Below are 17,562 nucleotides of genomic sequence, written 5' to 3' on the forward strand. Positions count from 1 at the left end.
TGCTGAGCTCCACAATATTTTAGCGCTTATTGAGAGCTGATGGGAATCTAGAGAGGACACTGCTGGTGGAGGGAGGCTTACTGCAGCTAAGCCACGATTTGGTTGACTTTCCTTGGAGTGATCACCACAGCACAGGTGAAGCTGTTATCTGTTGCTGCCACGTGTAGCAGAAATGAAATTACGTAAGCTTCTCAAAATCAACTTGATGAGTAAGAGGTTAGCCAGAGGCTCCTTTCAAGCATGCAGCATCTGTCTTGGGGCAGCCACCTTTGTGACCTTCAGTTTAACATGCATGCATTTGTTCTGTGAAGCACTAATTTGTGTTAGCATGTTTGTTTATGATTGAGTTGGCAGTGCCTGATTAACTTGCCTATAACCATTTTGATATATTCAGGGACACAACTTTGCTAGTGAGTCATGATGGCGTCCGCATGATGTGCACAGTTATGAATATTCATGACAAAAAAGGCTCCTCGAGATGGAAAAAGCATTGTCTAAATTTGTCACTTCAGCTGCAGCTTATGGCCTCTGTACTCCTGTACAGTAACTGTCAGTGCAGTGTGTTGGAGTCATTTCATCAGTTATTTTTAAAACCAGACAAAAAAGATATGATTAGAAAAAAGCCATATTATATTTAGGATTTTATTCCTCCGTGTATGTCAGCAGTATAATAATATTCAACTAAATCTTCTTACATCACATATCTTGAATAAAAGACATTTTCTGCCAGTTTTGTAGGTACAGTACAGAATGACCTTTTGGCTTCCCTCAGGGCTCTGAAATTGCAAGTGTCCAAGAATGGTTCTCAGCAGTATTTTATCTCTGTCCTGTGACAAGTTCAATCAGTCAGTCTATTACCTTACCCCATAAATCAGGGATGAAACGGGGCTTACGTCCTGCCTTTTTTTAAAATAAATGGGACATTGAGTCTGTATCAATTAAATCTCGCCGCCCAAAGTCTATCTTCATAAGTTCGCATTTCTCCAAATATATTTTTCTAGTGGAATATCTTGTGCTTTCTGACATCCGCATTGAGGGCCAGATGTATGTACATTTGCGAATGTAGCGTTATCAGCGCCATGGCCAACCCGCAGAAAGCGCACGCTGTGATACTTCAGCTTACGTCATATTTACCAAACCTGCAGTTCATCGGGTAATCAGCGCCTTTCTCCGCCCGCTATACCGTAAATTGTGCTGTAGCAAAGCGTTAAGTACTTCATATGGCTGAGTGCAGACTGCGATAATCCCACTGCTGATGCTATGACTGTTTGAAATTATCCTGATGCCAATATTTGTAATGTAGTGAGGAGTTAACAACTGCTGGAAGGGAATGTGAACTCTTGATTCTGAGATTCAATGTCATCTTTGATTTCTTCTAGTAACTGTAATATTGCATGGCTGCTTAATCTGTAACGCTTAATGATTTCACTCAACTGAAAAAGTGTGATCCTTGTGGCAAAAATCTTTTCAGCTTGTCTCCTTCACCTATGTCTTCGTCTTGCTCGCATTACTGCTGCCATTTCACCAAGAGGCATATGCGAGGGAATCCGCTTGCGGCTGGTTTACACCTGCTTTTAAGAGGCGGAGAATTTTCACTGCAAAATAGAGGCACGCTTTCACGGGCGGTTTTTGTACATACTGCAGAATACATAATTAGGCGCACTTTACGCTTCTCCTCCCATCTCTTTTATGGGAAACTCCCACTTTCCCCTTCACCCTCCCATGAATGCATATGCATGACACGAAAAAGCGCAATTTGCCATTTTCAGTCCCCGTGAGTGGCAGTCTGCGCTTTTACCTCAGTGCGGCCTGTTTGTACATACCTCGCCATGCTTTTACGCGCACGTTGCGAAACAAATACGCCTGAAGTGGGCGCAAAAGCGTTAGTACATCTGGCCCACAGTCTGTGCTGCAACATTGTGCTCCACCTTTCTAAGTTACATTAAATAAGACGCATATCAATTTTCTCACCTCTTTTGTGGACATATATTAAGACTGGTCCTAATTAAATCTGATCCAAAAGATTTATATCAAGGAATATTCCCACTGTGATAACTTTTTTCCCCCATTGAAACTAGAAACGTTTTTGAACAGAGTGCAGTAGTGACAAACTCCTTGGTCAGCATTATGTTAGCCTTTTTTTTTCAGAAAATACTGATTGTAAAAGTGAAAAGAAATTAGGATACAGTTTAAATTGTACACAAATGTGTTCATTTAGATTGCACCTAGTCTCACGTTCTCACGTTGCCAGACCTATCTACACAGGGCTGTGTTAGCGCTGGAGTATGATTTAGCCCGACTAGCTACTTGAGACGTGGATGAAACGTTCTGGTATGAGAATCTACGGTAGCGGTAAAAACAAGAGACCTTCAGAGGAGAGACTGAAGCTAAATTCTAATGAGGTGTGATACTGCCTCCTGGCAGCAGCCTCAGACTGCATCAAAGACTACATCAGACTAAACAAGGCTTTAAAATTAATGAATAGCTTTGTCTCTGAGGGGTAATTTTCCATCATCAACATTGGCAAACCCTATTGTCAGGAGTGAAGCAGTAGACAGCACAGCGTTGTTGCTGTGTGCATTTATCCTCATTAATTCACAGATCACAGTAGGTCTGCTCCCAATAATTCTCTTCTTTTTTTTTTGTCAGAGGATTTCCTGCAGGGTATTGGTCATATTGCTCTTAGGAGAAAGTGCGGGTATTTAGGTTAGCTTGTTTGCCCAATGCCCTGAGGGGCCCACTGTCAGATCAAAGAGGGTGTAGCCTATTAGGACTGGACGTGTAACAAATATTGATAAAGGTCTCACTCGCGGCTGCCCGATTAATCATGGCAACAACTTTAAAGGAGCTTTACTGATTTCTCTAGTGTAACGATTTTATTTTTCTGACAAGAACAGACAGAGCATGAGACAGGTGCATCGTGGAATGCTTTTAATTTTAACAGGCTCCCTGGTTTGACTTTTCTGCAACAAATTGCACCACTTCCTTCAAATGAGAAATATATTGAGCATGAGCACCCCTAATGCTTGCCTCCAATTGCAGTCTTTTAAGTTTGTCTGCGTCACTACCCCCAATAAGCTGGCGGGCAGTGGAACTTTTACTGAAATATCCCATAATTGCCCATTCTCATGGATGATAAAAGCCAAGTTATTCCACTATAAAATGAGGCATGTAATAAACTTGTATGAATACGCTCATTTCAGCCAAGACTCCTCTCTCGCTTAATATAGTGCCATTTGCATGCTTCACAGCTTTTTGGCAAATAAGACTATTTACAGTATGCCTGTACAGTGAGCAAAAGAAAAAAAAACTGTGACGCTACCCGAGCCCTGAAAGCCTTTTTTTCTGTTTTCAAAAATAATAATGATCTACTTTTTTCCTTCCCACACTAAATGCCTGCACTGTGCTGATGTATTCCATCCATGTTGCCAAGGTTATTTGATGGAAACAGGTCACATTTAAATGTAAAACTATTTATTACAACTTTTTTTATTGTTTGTTTTAGCTTTATTGTATTATTCTCCTTTTTTATTCATTGTGTAAGGAAGACTGGCAAAGCAAGCTTTTCATTGCATGGTGTAAGTTGTCTTTACTGTGCATATGACAATAAACCTCTTGAATCTATTGCCGCAACATGCAGTAGTGTGTGCAAAAAAAACACAGAATAACTAAACCAAAAAGTCCATGTTCAAGCCCCAATGGCAACAAGCATCTGTCCTGCTGAGGTGTCCTTAGCCAGACTTCATTCAAGAGTCTCCATTAGTTCTGAGGTTGATGTTCTGTATCTCACCCTGTGCAGTGACCTCCCTGTGGAGGAAGCAAGTGAAAAGTTGAATTCCGTTTTTCAGGGATCAATAGCACATCTCAGCAGAATTGACAGTTAGATGCATAAACTGCACTGTGTCTTGCTTTTGTTTACACTTTCCCCCTATTTCAGCTTTCTATATATTTTTTTTTATTTCCCAGTTGCAAGCTACATTCAGTACTTTGGGAATTCATACCTGGAGTTTGAGGGAATTGAACTCAGCGCATTCAACAACATCACTGTGAGATTTCAGACTCAAGTGACCCAGGGAACTATACTTTATGTGGACCAAGTACCCACTAACGGTGGTTTCTTTTTTTTGAAACTCTTCATCCTGGATGGAATCTTGCAGGTAAAACTCAAGTTATATACTGTAGTTATTATGCATGGATATTTTTCAGTTTTGTAGTCACAACATAAATTTTTCTTATATTTGCCCATGAAAGACTGCTATCACACGGTCAATTTATACAGCTCATAGAGCAGTAACATGAAAAAAACCTCTTTACACTCTCTCTGTTTCAGTATGTCTTTTGCTGTAACGACGAGGTTACACGGATCAGTACTTTAATTCATGTTGATGATGGGAAGGTTCACATTGTTAATATCAGGTATGTTCTTTGTTATATTCAATTAACCTTTTGAATGTAGGTGTGAAGATTCTGTGTTGTGGTCAATTAATATTCAGTTTATAGAAAAAGCTACAGTATGCTGCTGGAATAGAGAAAAAAGCATGTTCTATCAGAAGTAAATGAGTTACATTTTACAGTTTTCAATTCACAGGTTGTATTAACAAACACATCAACCCAGATGCAGTGTGTTATGTATCTGCTTCAGGCGAGAACATATTTTCTATAGAGAAAAAAAGAGACACATTCACGATAAGCTACTTACAGAAGGTCTTAGTAATATACAAGTTGTGTTCAAATAGTGTTAGCACCTCAGGTGGTATTAGCTTGATCCCTAGTTATCCAATCATTTCAAGTGTGGCAGACATTTTCTTCAGAGAAAGGCTGTAACTAATACCGGGGGAAGATACATAATTGGCAGGAATCACCAGCCTGAGAATTTAGATGTTATTACGAATGAGCAAATGGGCTTACATTTTAAAGAACTAAAGCAAATGTCAGAATGTGCCTATTAAAATGCATTAGTGATCACTGACCATGTTTTATTGGCTGTTCTAAAGTCTTCATTTGCAGTTTTTCATTACGAAAAGATTAACAAGCAAGAGCCTAGCACAAAATCAATGTTTAAATGATTTAAAGTGAGGCTGTGGCCCCTTTAGTTATATTGTTCTGAAGCACATGTGCAATCTTGCTGCCAGCCCTCTCCATTATATTCTGACATGAGGAACATTGTGGTTCAGTTTCAAGACACAAAGTTTATTATGTATGAGCGGGAAGCTGAAACAATGTGGCTAATGATTAACTCATATCAAATCAGTTTACTTTGCATTTGAGGGGAGTGTATAGAGATTTTATTCAGTGTTGCAAAGAGGCCATTTCATCTTTCTTTTTGCAGAAGTTCTGTTCGGGCAGAGTTAATAATTTGTAAAGCACTCTTCTGTTTTGTTAGATTGATCTAAAAGACTGAGATTAAGAGAATGAGAAGGTTTTTTTGAAGATGAAATTTTAAAATAGATGAGTACAGATACAAGGTGCAGCTAATTCTGTAAGCTACTGAAGGTGATTATGAACATACTGTGCTAAAGGTGAGCAAATGATCTCCTGTGGAAACAAAGCTGAGTGGGAAGGTTGCCTCATGCTTCTTGGCAGAAAGCTGCACTGCCCTAAATATGCAAGTGCAACTAGAAAGGCCTATCAGGTTTAAGGGGCTGCAACGCCCCACCCCTGTTTTTTTTCTGCAATAAAAATACAACAGCAGTATGAATCAATCATAATGTTCCATACCAACCCCTTGGAGATATTGCAAGAAAGAGAGCTGTCATAACTAGAGGGTTGGGAGTATGGAAAAATGGTTCCTGGTGTCACAAAGCAAATTCTTTGTAATTGTCTGATGGCCGAGTCCGTCCATCTTTGTCTGATTTGACCCAGAGCTACAACACCGCGGCCATCCTCAACGTCACCGCCTTACTCATTATAGACTTTTAATATATCTTCCCGTCAAAGACGCTTTTCAATATGTTAAATAGAAACCCAGTGGGGCTGACTTCTCAAGGACAGTGAGCACAGTGCCCTCTGGCTGCTGGCCAGGCCGCTCTGGCAGACTGCTTCTAAATTAACCGCTTCTCCACACTGGCTCTAGAGGAAGGACTTATGCAGCTCGGAGTTAGTGCCCTGAGTGTTTAGCAGGCATATGCAACAGCCTGCAAAGTACAAGCTTAACAAATCAGACTAGATTGCTTCGTGGACCTCCTAACTTCCTCTCAGGGAACAAGGGGTATCAGGAGACACTAGAGAGGAGACTGTGCATCCGTGGCCAGAGTACCCTCAAGCTGCAGATGGTTAGTTCAGAATCTGCACTTAGGTAATTATCTGCTCTCCCCTGTTGTTTCAAAGTGGAGAATTGGTTTTTGCAATCTATGAATGTCTGTGGGGTGGGTCCAAAATAGTTGTGTGAAGGCGTATAAGATTCCTAGAGAAAACAAAATGGAGGTCAGCAGTCACACCTCAGAAAAGGATTGTGATCAATGAATGTATCAACAGAGTAAACAAAACTTACACACAGTTTTTAAATCTCAGCATTTAATATTTCACTCTCAGACCACTGTTATATAATCGAATTTTGAAATCCCATGTTATCTGCAAAAGGAAGTTGACAAAAACATTTCTTTTCTCATCAAGGCAACAAAAGTTCCTTCCTTTTTAACTTGTAGAAATACAGATTTTTTGGGATATGATTTGTGATTATGTAAAAATATTAACTTAAGACCCCTTGTACAACCCACCTCTTCTCCACCAATTTGCATGTTGAAAACATTTAAGTTACAACAACTAGTGTACCTATGCTTGCTGTACATTTGACATGAAGTGTTCATACTATTTTATAGACAACACCTGACCCCGTGTGAGGCAGAGCTAACTCTTTCTGGTCATGAGAAAATCAAAAGTACAGCAAGTAATTACTGGTTGGAACACATACAAAGGACAAACCACGTCTTCACAGGTGGTCTGCCACAACAATATCTATTCAATCAGGTAAGACCGAAGAAGTCCTGAGTTGTTTACCTGCTGAAACCATAATGCTCTTAGACATACATGCTTTAAAGTTACATGAATGTTACATACATGAAATATATATCGTTAAAATTGCATATTAATGAAAAACTGTAAAAGATAGGATAGGACTGCTAAAACAATCAATTGTCTAAATAAAACATTGTTGTTTTTTCCCTTAGAGAGCGAAACCTTTCCACAACTATACTGGCTGCATTGAAATAATTAAAATTAATAAACTCAGGAGCTTTTACACATCTGACGCTGTCGCCGGCAGCAACATAGACCGATGCAGGTAAAGTAAATCAATGACTTCATCATGATCTCTTCTTTTGATTTCATTTTCACTCAGCATTTGTTGTTTTTTTATTAGCAGAACATGTTTTATAGTTTTCCTGGGTTTACACAAGAAAAATCTCAACACATTAACACACTTGTCTGTTAATATTTTGATACTTGGATAATAAAGTATAACATAAACACCAATAGTCACATTTTGCTCTATCTGATGCAGTGGGGGAAATCTGACCACTTATTATGATAAATAACACTTGAGTCTTCCTCTCTGCCTGGGATTGTAGTCAAAAATCTGTCTACTTGGTAAATGACTGCACTTTACATTTCCCCATATTGAATGTTTAAAATTAGCTGCACAGGAATCTAGTTCATATCTTTAGCCTTAAAAGCAAACCATTCTAATGTTAAATTGGACTTTTGCCCATTTAAACGACTAAAACTTTTGCCCAATTTTACAGAGATACTTTGTATGCCATAGAAGCCTCCACAACAAGTTCTTCAAGTTTGACAACTCAATCAACCCCCCCTGACACTGTGAACACAACAACAACAATGGCAGCTCCCACACAAACACCAAAACCTCCTCTGCATGAAACTCAAGTTTGCCATGACGATCTTTGCTACAACGGAGGAACATGTCATTGGCTGCAGTTGTCTGGTGGAGCTCTGCCTTCCTGTCACTGTCCGCTTCATTTTACTGGAACTTTTTGTGAGAAAGGTAGGCTTGGACAGTTTAAAAAAAATATATATATATATATATATATATAAACACAAACACAGAGGCAGTGAAAAGCTTAAAACCTACTGTACTGTGACCTCCATAGTGGTATCATGAAGAGCCAGCCAACAAATTATGTTGGTTAATATATGCTGAGCCTCTTTGGCTAATAGGTTTCACTATGAGGGAGAATAGAGTGAGCTGCATTAGGAATTTTGAGCGATGTGAATTATTCAGGATATGATTAATGAAATGAAAGATCCCTATAAGCAGCTTGAACCATCGCTGTGTCCATGTTCACCTCCAACGCTCATTGAGAATGAGACACAACCTTGCAGCACTTGCTCAACATTCAGCCAAAGCTCTCACCCCTGTCCCCACCAAAGATATTTATTTTGTACCAACCGCTCCGACGCTTATACTAAGGAGACTGCAGTACTAGACACACATACTAAGGAGTATTTCCTTTACAGATTTCTTCTCAGTGCACGTATGATGTAGCTACTTCTCTAGTCATGCATGATATGCACAGACGTAGAAAACAGCCTCATGTATATTTTGCTGTTGTGGTCATTCTCTGTCAGTGGCAACAGCAGTAACACTAACAATGTAAATAATTGTTGGTGTGCTTGATAAGACAAGCCAAGTTGCTCACAACTGATAGACATTTTAGATGTTGTGTTATGATAGCCATGTTCACTCACCTGCACTCTGGCTATATGACTAATTATCCAACATGGTACTACTAATATAATTAGATATGTTACTAGTTATAACATATGTTAAATCTCGCTATGTAGGAGGATTTAGGTACATGTAATTATGTCTGCTAATGGCCTCCCCCAAACAGTGATTGACCAGTCGTAGTTCAGCATTCATAACTAGGAACGTAACATAACGGAAAGCTTTTCTCTTTCTCCGCAACTCGTAGAGCATTGCACTCACAATGCTGTCAGTCATGGGTTTTAATGAAGGAGCTTTTGAGAATGTTAGTCACCAAATACCATATGTGCTGTACATTTTTAGCCTGGGGAATATGGTAAGCAAAGGAAATACTTATTAGCATTTCAGAGAGCTTCAGCGATGAAATCCGGATTGATCTTCACCTTTACAACCCCTGAACGTGATATAGGCTAATAGCATAATCTTGTAGAATACACGGAAATCTGACAGAAGGCCGCTCAAAGCTAATTTTAACAGCCATTGACATGGTTTAAACAGCCTGTGTGCATCTTACACCATTATTTGACAACTCTGCCATGTGTTCTAAAAATGCTAATTTACAGGTGTTTAAGTAATCTAGTGAAATGTTATTTGTCTCTTCAGGCACTGTAACAAAATGATGCTATTTTTAGGACTTCACTCTCATTTGTTTTTCCCGTGGGAGACATCTACGTGCTGCTTACATGACAGAGATTCTGCTTTGCTAAGCCAATTATTAAATAAGCTTTGGCCAACTTCTTAGCAGCCAGTAGAGAATAAGGAATGTGAGTCCTTCATTGATTCATTCACTCATGTATTCATTCTTTTTTCTCACCATTGTACCTTTTAGGTAATTATAGTGTACGACAAAACATAATCACAGCACATTAACCCTTTGCATTGACATATTGCCTGTGTGACAATGTGTGAGCTTAAGGCTAACCTTGCTCATTGGAAATTAACCCTGATACGCCAAAGCTGCATAATAACCTGACTATGTGATGTTATAATGCACACTAATCCAATATATGCAGTAAATTCCCATCACCAAACCTATAAAATTAATCATATGTTCTACATTCTCACAGTTTTGTAAAAATCAATCATAAAAATGACTTTCACCCAGCCTTTTCCCTACCATAAAGTAGGTTCCTTCTTATCCCTCAACTTGTCACACTCATAAACTTTTCCTTTAAATACTAGCACTGCCCTTTTAAGTAATTTCTGCTGAGTTTGAGGATTTTCTCCACCTCAAAAGCAGTTCAGTCTCTCAGGTTAACAGAGTGCAATCTCATATGAACACTCATCCAGTGATGTGCTTTGCAACACTAGTTCTGATAGCAGGCAGATGGAGTCCAGAGGCTGTTTACATGCTGACAAAGTCTGTGAAAGTGTATTGCTACAGCGACTTTGCTTAGTGACAGCCTTGTCTTCACATCCTATTGAATTAAGAATAGACATAAGAAAAGAATAAGTGACTTATAGATGCGTCATCCTACCCAGTGACTAATGATGTGGACCTTTTTGTGTCTTTGATAAAATGCTGACATTATCATTTGTTTAGAGTCGTCTCCAGTGTTAACTCTCTTTTAGCTCTGTTTTTTTTTTTTGTCTCTACCAACTCATGAGGAAATTATCTGTTTTTTTAGAGGTAGCATACATTGAGTTTTTTTTAGCTTTTTCCTACTAACTGAATATGTGATACTACAACAGGGATTGGCAATAACATTTGCATGCACAGCAAAGCTTGTAACTCCCCTTTGCAGCTAAAATCTCAGGTGTTATACTGTCAAATGTATTATTGGAACTGATTTACAAGCCTTCCTGAGACAGTCTTACACACAGAATGTCTACACACATCTACGATATCACCAAATCGGTTAAATCACTAAAATGATATAGTTTTTCTTCTTCATATCACATGAAGACTGTAAATCCAAAGCAGCTTTCAGACTTGCTTCTCAGTTAGATTTAGTTGGTATGTTATGTGTGACCTGTAAATAAGAAGCTTGACGTGTGTAATCTGCGAGTCTCACTCTCTTGTGTTTGGACCATGGGGCTGCCCCTCTGGTGGGGTGTACTGTAATCCAGGCCAGTGCCAGGTGGTTGAGTGAGTATTTGATCATGATCAAGTAGCCAACCATAAGGCAGGTTCTGTCAAGATAAAGCCAGTTCATGTGGGCATGTCAGATTTTTGAGTTATGATAAATTATCTCTCCAAAAAAGACGCAGTGGGTCATAGACCTTGCCAAATACATTATGTCAAGTATGTGAGCATTCAATTGAAATCCAAGTGATCACAAAAATTAGTTATGGTGTAAATGGCTGCAAGGTATGGAACTAAGCAAAAAAAAGGAAACCAGTGAGGCAGGAAATTATTCAGACATGGTCTGTATTGATCATGACCTCCTTTTACGTCTCATTACCTTATGTCCTTACTTCTCGTATATTTGAAGCTGTGATGTAGGCCAAAGGAATAATAAAAAATGAAAGTTGAGAACAGTTTTCTCCCATTTATGTCTTTTCAGCAGCTTTGACCTAACCATGACATCAATCCTAATAAGAATGTGAACTCCTTTTTTTCTCATTTTGTTATATTTTGGTGTAAACTACAAAACCTGTCTTTGTCAAATTAGTTGCTTCTAAATTCTCTTTTTAATATGTTGCCTTTACCCTCTTCAATCTCATCTAACCCCACTAATTACTCATATTCTTTTTTTTTTTTAAACTATGTAAATACATTTTATAACAATATTCAACTGCAAAACATGAGGTTAATTGACTCTGATACTATTCGATGTGTGTTATTTAAAAATAATCTAATTATAAAAAATATATAAATTGCCCCTCAGCGCAGGTAATATTTTCATAGATCAGGACCAGAAAGAATCCTGCAAATGTTGTTTTAAAGTGTTCAGAAAAATAAGTTTTTAGGGTGGTGAGAGTTTTCTGTTTTTGTGTTTGACATTAATGGGACCTGATGAGGGGTTGTCGGCTTCTTGCTTTGCCAACACGCTGCTTAGGTGCTGCCAGCTCTTTTTGTGGGCATCTAGTGTGTGTTTGCTGTAAGTGCTGGTGCCTTTAAAAATGAGCCAGCTCAATCTGCCTTACTCAGAAATTGCCAACAAACATTACAGGATTGATTCATTATTTTCAGTCCAAGGAAACGGCTCCTTCCACAACAAAAGAAACAGTTTTTATTTTCTCTTTGCAATTTCAAGTATTGGCTTTCATGTCTGCTCCACTTAACTCTTTGCGCAACTCTGAAAAGTCATCCATTCTGAATCCATTTGATCCAACAAAAAAGCAACAAAAACATTTTTATTTTACCATGCACATACTGTATATTATGAGTTCCTCAGCTGAGGATAAACTGTACTTTTCCTTGAGAGCTGGACTCTTAAGGTAGAATTCCCTGAGCTGAGGCCGGGGTGGCCTATTTTGAATCGACTGTCATGCACCTGAACAGCAAGCTATCCACCAGGTGTACAGTGTCCTTTGTGTAAAGGCCAGCAGATAATCACTGGCTTGTGGAGTTGATGACCTGAGCGGGTACTTCCTCCACCTCTCCTTAAAGTCATACCCCTTTTTCATCCAGTGGGAAATAACACACTAGCACATAGTCCTGACAGGGCCCTGCTGACTCTGCTCACAGGCAAGCTATCAGTGCTGCAAAGGCACACACCAGCCAATTCTTGTTGTTCTGTTGACTAACATAAGCACTGTAGGGCATTACTTTTACTATATATGTCATTCTTCATTTAGATACAAGCGTAATTGTGTTATATTTTCAAGTACAAATGTGTTTTCTAACGAGTATCAGGATTATACTCACCTTTCTCATACCATTTTAAATGCTTTTAATCAATTTGTATTTATTTTTTCTTTCTAGAGACCACAGTATATATCCCCTCATTTGATGGCACTTCGTATTTGGAGCTGCAGCCCCTTTCATCCCTTCTCCAGTCTTCTGGTGCCAGTAATAATCTCCCTGCTACTGTCAAGGACACCACTGTTATTCTCTATTTGACAGTAAAAACAAGATCTACACAGGGCACCATCCTCTACAGTGAGTACAGTCTCATTTTATTGCAAATATTTAAAAGCACTGCAGCACTATGAAAGCAAAAACAGATAGATGTTGGAAAATATGAACATATGTATTAATATGTCCATTTTTCTTACAGCTATCTCAATAGCCGACAATTAAAACCATCTTATCCTAGTGCTTTAAAAAGTACATAGGAGATACTATTCATGGCCAAAACCGAAGTTTAACTCGTACACTTAAACTTAGGTTTTGGCCGACGATGCCCCGAAAAACTTTCAGTGCTTCCATATGGTGCTGTGCCGCGTATGAGGGATAAATGTTCATATTGATCTGTATTTTCCATACTACAGATATACAGTAGGTTATACCATAAAAACTGTTGCATTTTTTAAATTTACAAGTCCAAACTAGACTAGACTAATCTAATTTCTCTTCAAAATATTTATAAAGTAAAACGGAATCTTAGCTGGCAATATCACATTTATGCAACTTATTGACAAAATCAGAACTGGAAATCCTCTGTGATCCAGTATCAGCCACTAAAGTTCACCAAGGAAGCTACTCCTTTAATTTATTTAAAGGGATAGTTCAACATTTTGGGAAATACACTTATTTGCTTTCTTGCCAAATATTTGGATGAAATTGATACCACACTCAATGTTTGTGCTCTAAGTAAGAAGCTATAGCCAGGATACGGTTAGCTTAGATTATTTTAGCATAGCATAAAGACTGGACACATGGGGAAACAGCTAGCTTGGCTCTGCCATAACGTAATCCACCTACCAGCACCTCTGAAGCTCATTAATTAACATCTTATGTCTCATTCATTCAATCCACATACAAAACAAGTAAGAAGACAACACATTGTGGTTTAACAGGGCTGAAGTATTTTAAACAAGCACATCTTTAATAATAACTATTATATACTGTATAATATTTGACATTATTCAACAAACTGGTCAAACAGATCCCATAATGGCATATCAAGATATATTTCCAGTGCAGCTACAGTGAGAATATAGTCACAGAAACCAAATATGATTTATGTTGTGATGTAAGCCCCTCAGAAGAAAAGGGCTAGTCTACACTGCATTATGCTGTCTAGAAATGTTATAAATAATGGGTATTTTTTTGACTGAAATACTTCCCCTCTTGTTACTGTCAATCTTGTTATTACTATTATTATTGCGCTCGACCTCTTCTTTTTTTGGATCACTAATAATGCAGAAATGACACAAAATCAGCCTGTGCTTTGTTCTTCAGCCTGTGGTTATATTGAAAATATGATGCTGTTTCTGAGTGCTAGGGATCAGGGTACTTAGTAACAGTCATGGTGCCATAGAAAAGGCAGGAGAAAAAAACAGCAAGAAAACACTGAATGAAATCTAAATTGATTCAAGTTCAATAGCATCTTCACAATGTAGAGGGCGAATACACAAGGATGAGTAAAAGAGTGGAGCAACTGCCTGTGGTGTTACCAGTTTTTTTTATAAAACACATGTAGTTATCAATCACAAATATTAATAATAAAAATCACTGGACTGAAAGAAGTCACCTGGGGATACCAGCACCATGAGTTATCTATTGCTGCTGCAGTGAATTGTGGGACACAAAGATGAGTACTGTTTTCTAAGGCTACAGGAGAAAGGCAAGGAATCACAACCAATTGTCATGTGAGAGAAGGGAAGTTCACTGTGCTCCGGTGAAGGACAACAAATAGCCTTGTCTTTTGTGGACAGCTGCGAGCTGTGAACCGTCTGTTTTGTTGCTTCGCTGCTGATGATCTGAGCTGTAACCTAAAAGCATACAAAGGAATCCTCATAAGAAGGCAAGAGCTGGTCGGTCTCATGGGGAGCGAGGATTGGGCTGACCCTTTAACCGTGAGCTCTACATGGTACATCTACTTCCTGCCAGTTCTTTTGTTCTCCCTCACATGCACACACACATACACACTCTCTTTTGTTACAGAAGGAGATTTGGATATGACAGCCACTCAGACAGACCCTCTTAACAATAGAGCATTGTTTTGGGAGAGAGGAGTCAGTATTTTTTTTAGGGCTTGAGAAAGCTGAGCCATGAGAACTTTGTTCCATTTATCCAGCTTTGTGTGTACTGTATTATGCATCTGTTCATAGTGTTTATGCATATATTAAGTACCAGCCAGCATAGAGGTGAGGCCACTACATGAATGCCTGGAGCTGCGGGTCCCCTAATGACTCCAAAAAACTCCAACTGTGTGTCTCGGTGGACCGGAATTGTGACTCCTCGCTCTAAAAACTGCAGCCACCTTGATCTTGTGAGGCTATCGTTCCCAGGTGACACCACAGCAAGTTGGGTGCAAGTCCAACAGAACTGTAACCACCATGCATTGCGTGGTGATCACAGGTGATTTATTCCACACAAACCGGGCACAGACATCATAACATTTCTCTTGCTGATGTAACCTAGATCAGCCCCTTATCTGTGACATTGTCTACAGGTCTGTGGCCTCTCATTTACATTTGAAGAGTTAATTTGCAAAAACATAAAAAGGCATTCTTAAAATGAATAAACCAGCACCAGTTTGATTGATTTTCCCTTTGAATGCACAATAAAAAACATGATTTATTAAAATAAATAAAAGCAGAGATATCGGTTTTTGCAAATGAACCCTTCATTTATAGAGCTAATTAACATTACAATACACCACAGGGTTCATCTCCTTTGATCAAAATGTGGAGTTTCTGGCTCCAGTAACGTTCGGTGATGAGCAGTAAGCTCCATTGCCCCGTCAAAAACCCAAAATGTGATGCTAATGACACTCACTAAGTTTCCATCCACTTGTCAATCGAATTATCTGAAGTTTGGTAAAAAAACTCATGCGAATAAAGCTGGTGAAAGTGTGTTTCCATCCAACGGCTTTAAAGCGAATAAAAACCTGTGCGTAATGACGTCACATGCTGTTTTGCGATCAAATTGGTATATCTAATTGATTTTAGACATTTTAAGGTGTTTCCATTCATTTTCGCACTGAATCGCACAACACTCAAGCTAACTTTTGCGAACAAAGTTTTGCTAGACAAAATGGATCGCGCCATCTACCAACAAATGATCAATATTGCACAAGTTGTAATAGTGCTTATGTGCCAGCTGATAGCGACATATCAAGCTATAATAAGAAACAACAACGCTATCAACACATTGCTATGATGATGTAGATGCAGGTGCACGTAAATGCCCGACAACAACGGAGGCGTTCTGTGGTGTGGGAACGACAGCACTCCAAACAGTTCTGGGAGATCGTGGTTCAGAGACACTTCACGGAAACCCTTTGGTTGAAGCATTTTCAGATGATTTACTGTTTCCATAAGGCATTTTTCATTTGATATCACTTAATTTAGATAAAAACGTGTGGATGGAAACATAGCTAGTGTGTGCAATTACAAGGAAGTCCTTTTAATTCATTAAAGCTACATTGTGTAAGGATTTCTCCCATCTAGCGGTGAAATTGTATATGACAACCAACTGAATATTACTTTCTAGCCCTTCCTCCTATGGTGGCCCAACTCGAAATTAGCTCTCTCCATCGTTTACACGCAGCTGTTCTAGCCACTCCAATATTAACTTTGGTCTTGTTGCTTTGCCTGTCGCGTTGTCGTTTTAATTCTCTTTTTTCGCTTCCCTGGTGAGTAATCTCCCCCTTGCATTCGTCACGGTGCCAATAGGTGTAAGAGGGCGAAATGCGGAGGTATGTCCCTCTTTGGCTAATGTATTTTAAAGATGGAGTCGCTAGGTGGCTGCCGTCATTCGAGCGAGTTGCTCGTATGTATTCTGAATGATTCTGAATGTCAGATTCTACGCTTAGGATAATACTTTGATTAGTTGGTGGAAGTAATTACACATGAATGAGCACATATTTGCGAAAGAACAAAGGGTTTTTTGCTAAGAATCAACTCAAAAAAATTACACAATGTGGGTTTAAATATATTTTCAATTACAGTTGAGAACTATTCTTTCTAGATTGAACAGTTAGCTCCTTAGAGTAATAATAGCTTGACTTCTCTCTGTCTGAGCTGACATTGGCCTCCCATGATGGCTGCTGAGTGCCTCAGTGTTCCACCAAAGCCTTAAATCTTTGTGTTTAACGAGCTATTAATTAGCCAACTCTCAGAACCTAATAGAACTCTAAATTAGTGCTTTTTATAAGGTTGGCGCACTTGAAAGGTCAGTCCGCTAAATCTTAAATACACATAGGCGATGGTGCTATCAACTGTAAGACAAATATACAGTATCCTGTCTGACACAGGTGCCTAATTAGAGCGACATGACGTGTTTATAAGTAGATGTTGGAGTTTTCAGCTATCTATAAATTTGAGGAATCTGCGTGCGTGCGTGCGTGCGTGCGTGCGTGTGTGTGTGTGTGTGTGTGTGTGTGTGTGTGTGTGTGTGTGTGCACTAGCCTGGTAATCATGCGTTGTTAAATTCAGTGGTTTGAGTTTTGGAAAGTTTTGGAGACACTTGAAAAATTATAGATTTGAGAACAGAGCAGCAGACTAATTGCAAAGCAAAATATTTTGTACGTTACCCTGTACTTGAATTAATGCTTGTTTTGAGATGTTTTTGGAAAGGCAGCACATTACATTACAGCTATAGGGAACTGAGGTGTATATTTCTCAGTCATAATTTTCCCCCTGGATGCTTTTCAATTCTTGACTGGGGATACCTTTACAATTGTCAAAAGCAATGCACATGAAATACTTTGCATTTATAAACTTTGAAATACACCAAAGAAATTGTGTTCAATCAATGCAAGTTGTTCCCAATTTTCATA

At 38.9% G+C, this 17,562-nt stretch overlaps 1 protein-coding gene across 3 annotated transcripts in view; it reads left to right on the forward strand.

Moving 5' to 3' along the window:
• The window catches only part of eys (eyes shut homolog), a 167,769-nt gene that overhangs the window by 102,055 nt on the left and 48,152 nt on the right, over positions 1 to 17,562 (forward strand). For all 3 annotated transcript variants that reach the window (XM_031303278.2, XM_035991978.1, XM_035991979.1), the window contains 6 exons: positions 3,967 to 4,157; positions 4,331 to 4,416; positions 6,819 to 6,966; positions 7,167 to 7,279; positions 7,740 to 7,999; positions 12,594 to 12,770. In XM_031303278.2, coding sequence (XP_031159138.2) covers positions 3,967 to 4,157; positions 4,331 to 4,416; positions 6,819 to 6,966; positions 7,167 to 7,279; positions 7,740 to 7,999; positions 12,594 to 12,770 — 975 coding nt within the window. The remainder of the gene's footprint in view (positions 1 to 3,966; positions 4,158 to 4,330; positions 4,417 to 6,818; positions 6,967 to 7,166; positions 7,280 to 7,739; positions 8,000 to 12,593; positions 12,771 to 17,562) is intronic.

The sequence above is a fragment of the Sander lucioperca genome, chromosome 15 (assembly GCF_008315115.2).
Source record: "Sander lucioperca isolate FBNREF2018 chromosome 15, SLUC_FBN_1.2, whole genome shotgun sequence".
Lineage (NCBI taxonomy): Eukaryota > Metazoa > Chordata > Actinopteri > Perciformes > Percidae > Sander > Sander lucioperca.